This window comes from Phoxinus phoxinus, assembly GCF_949152265.1.
Source record: "Phoxinus phoxinus genome assembly, chromosome: 1".
Lineage (NCBI taxonomy): Eukaryota > Metazoa > Chordata > Actinopteri > Cypriniformes > Leuciscidae > Phoxinus > Phoxinus phoxinus.
The window spans coordinates 927,861-934,802 of record NC_136876.1 but is presented as its reverse complement, the minus strand read 5'-3'; the positions used below and the strand labels follow the sequence as shown (position 1 = coordinate 934,802).

Below are 6,942 nucleotides of genomic sequence, written 5' to 3'. Positions count from 1 at the left end.
ACACAGCGGACACAGGTAAACACACAACACAGTGGACACAGGTAAACACACAACACAGCGGACACAGGTAAACACACAACACAGCTGACACAGGTAAATACACAACACAGCTGACACAGGTAAACACACAACACAGCTGACACAGGTAAACACACAACACAGCTGACACAGGTAAACACACAACACAGCTGACACAGGTAAACACACAACACAGCTGACACAGGTAAACACACAACACAGCGGACACAGGTAAACACACAACACAGCTGACACAGGTAAACACACAACACAGCTGACACAGGTAAACATACAACACAGCTGACACAGGTAAACACACAACACAGCGGACACAGGTAAACACACAACACAGCTGACACAGGTAAACACACGTGCTAGAAGAGTTTCTCCTAGAATACATTCTGTTCCCGCTTCGGATGCCATGATGCCATCAAGCGGTATCTCTGGTCGTAATCAGTCCTTCACTGACCAATCAGCGTTCATTAGCAGAATGCTAGCGTGTTATGGGCAACAACAACTCAACCTGTAAGAAATCGAAAGGACATAAGTACTCGTTCATTCAATTTTCGACCTATAACCCATGTTGAACTTGCAAAACCTACAATCAAATCTGAGATTTCTCAACGGCAATCGGCTGAAAGGGACAAATTTAGCCGTCTAGCCCCATAGACTCCCATTCATTTTGCACTCGGGCGATCGCCCCCAGTGGAACTCTGGTGGAACTACAACCAAAATTCGGTACAATAGGACTTAATAGGGAGTGAACAGGCTCTCCGCAGACCGGCTCTGTTTAAAGCTTTCCAGCCTGATGTGTTTAACAGTGGAGGATTTCTCCAGGCTTCGAACGCACACAGCGACCCCTGCTGGCCAATGCTAATATCCTGCAGGAACAGTGTGTTATGGAAATTAAATGTTACTTTATGCAGGGCTGCCAAGGCTGAGAAACACGCAATCAACACTTCACACACACTCTCACACACACATCCATGTTCTCACGCAGAGAAACATCGCGAAGCAAGGAGGACACTGACACCGACACACAGATCATAGCACATACACACGGATGAACAATAGAGGTATGTTGAAAGATACAGCACAAATGACTGAGATGTATATCCTCATAATATCTATAATCAGTGTTGTTCACCGCAGAAAGAGTCGATAACAGCTGGAGGACAATATGCCACATTTACCTCAGGAACATTAATGACCAGAGCACGCTAGTGGCCTACAGAAATTAGCCAGAGAGAGTATTATGCTAAATATGTGCACTATATTACATATTTATTATATTATTATTTTTACAAATATCGTTAAAATATTATAACATTATTATAATAAAAAACCTTTTATATTTAATTTGAGTTGTTATTTTTAACCTTTAATAATAATAAAATCTGACAGGGCTCTCTATAAGCATTAGGTGAGATTGTTTTTGTACCTAATATTTATCAAAAATAATCGATATTGAATCAAGATCGGATTCAAATCACAAGAATTGAAATCGTGAAATTTGTATCAAGCAATAATAAAAACAGTAACTACCAGTCACTGTACCATGTAAACATTGTAATATGTTTTCACCAAACTTGTTCAGTTACCGAATGTTTTGACAATCACAACACACTTGCACAAGACACACAAGACCTGAGTGAGTCGAATTAACAACTTTTACGATATTTCTAGTAATTTTAGAGCACAGCAGAAACTTTCCTAATACACTCATATTCTTCTGCTGACGACATTTCCACACACAGCGCAATGCCTCAGTGGAACTACAGTTCCCAGCAGCCATTGCGTCTCTGTTTCCGTGACTCGGGTTAACGAAGATGGCGCCGTCCGGAGATCAACAAGCGTGGGTCATTCCCGGAGGTTTTACTGGTAAAAATGAACTCATTAACGTTTATAACTTAAATAACGAGCGTATATTCGCTCGTGATGATGATATCAGTCGAGGGTGCGTGAGGAGCTCGCGAGTCGACTCACTAGATTCACTTGCGCTTGATTGATTCATTCTAGTGTCTCAGCGATTGGAGTGTAGTAAATTAATGTGTGTGTGTGTGTGTGTGTGTGTGTGTGTGTGTGTGTGTGTGTGTGTGTGTGTGTCAGTGCTGTCGCTGAGGTTCAGTGAGGATGAAGCTCATGCTGCTCTTCATCAGCTGTGTGTGAAAGAGCATCGCGTCCGATCCGAGTCCAACACACACAGACCGCTGGAGCGAACACTGTTCGTGCTCAACGTGCCGCCCTACTGCACACAGGTACACACGCACGCACACACAAACACACGCACCACCCTACTGCACACAGGTACACACACACACACACACACACCACCCTACTGCACACAGGTACACACACACACACACACACCACCCTACTGCACACAGGTACACACACACACACACACACACACCACCCTACTTCACACAGGTACACACACACACACACACACACACACACACACCACCCTACTGCACACAGGTACACACACACACACACACCACCCTACTGCACACAGGTACACACACACCACCCTACTGCACACAGGTACACACACACACACACTCACACCACCCTACTGCACACAGGTACACACACACTCACACCACCCTACTTCACACAGGTACACACACACACACACCGCCCTATTGCACACAGGTACACACACACACACACACACACACAGCCCTCTGATAGCCTTGTGTCAGGAGTATGCTAGCTCTATGTGGACAGTAAAGGTCTCCGTGTCACAGGAAAACGTTCCCTCGCTTCCTGTGACTCCATGAGATTCCCCAGCGGCCAAATGACAGAGGAGAAAGCGGCTCACAATAAAGGTGAAATTTATGAAAAATAAGGCTTAAAAAACAACAACAAAAAACAAAGACATGTTATATTGCACCCCATAAACACAATCATGCAAAGAAAGAAAGCAGTACACCACCCCTTTAAGAATATTGATGGCCTTAAAGCGGAAGAGAAAGAAGTGTCGGCGCTCCTAACTCGCGTGTGTGAACTGGAGACTTCCTCAAGAAGCCGGAACTGGACGTCTATGGAGTGGCCGAACCCGTGAAGGAAAAGGTTCCAGAGCTTTGCCGGAGTATTCTGCCAGATGACGCCAGCGATCGACGTCGCATCGGGAAACTCTCGGCGAGAGCGATCAGCGTCAGATTCTCCCAGACTTTGTGGAGATCTCAGTGGGGGGGCGATTGCGCCCGAGAGTGCGGATTAAACATTTTTTCAACAAAGCTGTGGTGGAAATATGGGAGTTATTTAAATATGAATCAGCAAAATACTTTAGGAAGCTTGGTAGTAAACTTGCTCAAATTAGATAATTGCAGGAGCCGAGAGTTATTTCGTTAATGTCTCAAATTTCACCAGATGTCTTAACAGAGGAAGAACAAATAGAAATGCTTAGTTAACAAGAGAGCCTGGATGATATACAGGTCCTTCTCAAAGAATTTGCATATTGTGATAAAGTTCATCATTGTCCATAATGTAATGATAAAAATTAAACAGTGTGTGCGATACCTCGAGTTGTCATAGACGCGGCGCTTCTCGTCCGGTGTGTGCGCTTCCCATGTGTATATCAAGCATACGCTGCTCTACCTTTATATATAGATCAACAAATGTGTAAAACCATAGATAAAATCCTTCACGATTTTTTATGGAAAAAATCTTGTTGGTATGTACTTATAATATTGGAACAATTCCTCTTAAACTTTCTTCGTTTCATAAACAAATGCTGCTGGCTTGGTGCCTAATTTATAAGCACAACATCACTTCCTGTGAGTCACACACACACAAAAACTCACTCACACTCTCACTCGCTCTCACTCTCACACACTCGCTCTCACACTCTAACTCACACACACTCACTCGCTCTCACACTCACTCTCGCTCACACACACACTCACTCACACTCGCTCTCACTCTCACACACTCGCTCTCACACTCGCTCTCACACACACTCTCACACTCACTCTCACTCGCTCTCAGACTCGCTCTCACACTCACTCTCGCTCACACACACAATCACTCACACTTGCTCTCACACTCGCTCTCACACTCGCTCTCACACTCGCTCTCACACTCACTCTCACTCGCTCTCACTCTCAAACACTCGCTCTCACACTCGCTCTCACACACACTCTCACACTCACTCTCACACTCTAACTCACACACACTCACTCGCTCTCACACTCACTCTCGCTCACACACACACTCACTCACACTCGCTCTCACTCTCAAACACTCGCTCTCACACTCGCTCTCACACACACTCTCACACTCACTCTCACTCGCTCTCAGACTCGCTCTCACACTCACTCTCGCTCACACACACAATCACTCACACTCGCTCTCACACTCACTCTCACTCGCTCTCAGACTCGCTCTCACACTCACTCTCGCTCACACACACAATCACTCACACTTGCTCTCACACTCGCTCTCACACACACTCGCTCTCACACTCACTCGCTCACTCGCTCTCACACTCACTCGCTCACTCACTCACTCACTCACTCACTCTCACACACTCACTCACACTCACTCTCTCTCACACACTCTCTCTCACACTCGCTCTCACTCACACACTCTCACTCACTCGCTCTCACTCACACACTCTCACTCACTCGCTCTCACACACACTCGCTCTCACACTCACTCGCTCACTCACTCACTCACTCACTCTCACACACTCACTCACACTCACTCTCTCTCACACACTCTCACTCACTCGCTCTCACACACACTCGCTCTCACACTCACTCGCTCACTCACTCACTCACTCTCACACACTCACTCACACTCACTCTCTCTCACTCACTCGCTCTCACTCTCACTCGCTCTCACACTCACTCACTCACACTCTCACTCGCTCTCACACTCACACACTCTCACTCGCTCTCACACTCACTCACTCTCACTCGCTCTCACACTCACTCACTCTCACTCGCTCTCACACTCACTCACTCACACTCTCACTCGCTCTCACACTCACTCACTCTCACACGCTCTCACACTCACTCACTCACACTCTCACTCGCTCGCTCTCACTCACACACTCTCACTCACTCGCTCTCACACACACTCGCTCTCACACTCACTCGCTCACTCACACACTCACTCACACTCACTCTCTCTCACACACTCGCTCTCACTCACACACTCTCACTCACTCGCTCTCACTCTCACTCGCTCTCACACTCACTCACTCACACTCTCACTCGCTCACACACTCACTCACTCTCACTCGCTCTCACACTCACTCACTCACACTCTCACTCGCTCTCACACTCACTCACTCTCACACTCACTCTCACACTCGCTCTCGCTCTCACACTCACTCACTCTCACTCGCTCTCACACTCACTCACTCTCACTCGCTCTCACTCACTCTCACTCACTCGCTCTCACACTCACTCACTCTCACTCGCTCTCACACTCGCTCTCGCTCTCACACTCACTCACTCACACTCTCACTCGCTCTCACTCACACACTCACTCACTCGCTCTCACACTCACTCACTCTCACTCGCTCTCACACTCACTCTCACACACTCGCTCTCACACTCACTCTCACACACTCGCTCTCACACTCGCTCTCACACACTCACTCTCACACACTCACTCACACACTCACTCTCACACTCGCTCTCACACACTCACACACACTCACACACACTCGCTCACACTCGCTCTCACTCTCACACTCACACACACTCGCTCTCACACTCGCTCTCACACACTCACTCTCACACACTCGCTCTCACACTCGCTCTCACACACTCACACACACTCGCTCTCACTCGCTCTCACACTCGCTCGCTCTCACACTCGCTCTCACACTCGCTCTCACACTCACTCACACTCACTCTCACACACTCGCTCTCACACTCGCTCGCTCTCACACTCGCTCGCTCTCACACTCACACTCACTCTCACTCGCTCTCTCACTCGCTCTCACACTCACTCACACTCACACACTCGCTCTCACTCGCTCTCACACTCGCTCACTCACTCTCACTCGCTCTCAGACTCGCTCTCACACTCTAACTCACACACTCTCACTCGCTCTCACTCACACACTCTCACACACTCGCTCTCACTCACACACTCACTCTCACTCGCTCTCAAACTCTCACTCACTCACACTCGCTCTCACACTCACTCTCGCTCACACACTCTCTCACTCTCACACACTCTCTCACACTCACTCGCTCTCACACTCACACTCGCTCTCAGACTCGCTCACACACTCACTCTCGCTCACACACTCACTCTCACACTCACACACTCTCACACACTCTCACACACTCTCTCACACTCACTCACTCTCATACTCGCTCTCACACTCGCTCTCAGACTCGCTCTCACACTCACTCTCGCTCACACACTCATACTCACACACTCATACTCACACACTCACTCTCACACACTCTCTCACACTCACTCGCTCTCACACTCGCTCTCACACTCACTCACACACTCGCTGTCACACTCACTCTCACACTCACACTCACTCACACTCACTCACACACTCACTCTCACACACTCACTCACACTCACTCGCTCTCACACTCACTCTCACACTCACACACTCACTCTCACACACTCTTTCACACTCACTCGCTCTCACACTCGCTCTCACACTCGCTCTCACACTCGCTCTCAGACTCGCTCTCACACTCACTCTCGCTCACACACTCACTCTCACACTCACACACTCACTCACACTCACACACTCACTCTCACACACTCTCTCACACTCACTCGCTCTCACACTCGCTCTCACACTCACTCACACACTCGCTGTCACACTCACTCTCACACTCGCTCTCACTCTCTCACACTCACTCACTCTCACACTCGCTCTCACACTCACTCACACACTCGCTGTCACACTCGCTCTCACACTCACTC

At 48.2% G+C, this 6,942-nt stretch overlaps 1 protein-coding gene across 1 annotated transcript in view; it reads left to right on the top strand.

Annotated features, from left to right (window-relative positions):
• Nucleotides 1–1,775: 1,775 nt before the first annotated feature.
• Nucleotides 1,776–6,942, top strand: part of rrp7a (ribosomal RNA processing 7 homolog A) — a 9,840-nt gene continuing 4,673 nt past the window's right edge. Inside the window, exons 1-2 of the mRNA XM_079626627.1 lie at nucleotides 1,776–1,899; nucleotides 2,128–2,276. Coding sequence (XP_079482753.1) covers nucleotides 1,848–1,899; nucleotides 2,128–2,276 — 201 coding nt within the window. The 5' untranslated portion in view covers nucleotides 1,776–1,847. The remainder of the gene's footprint in view (nucleotides 1,900–2,127; nucleotides 2,277–6,942) is intronic.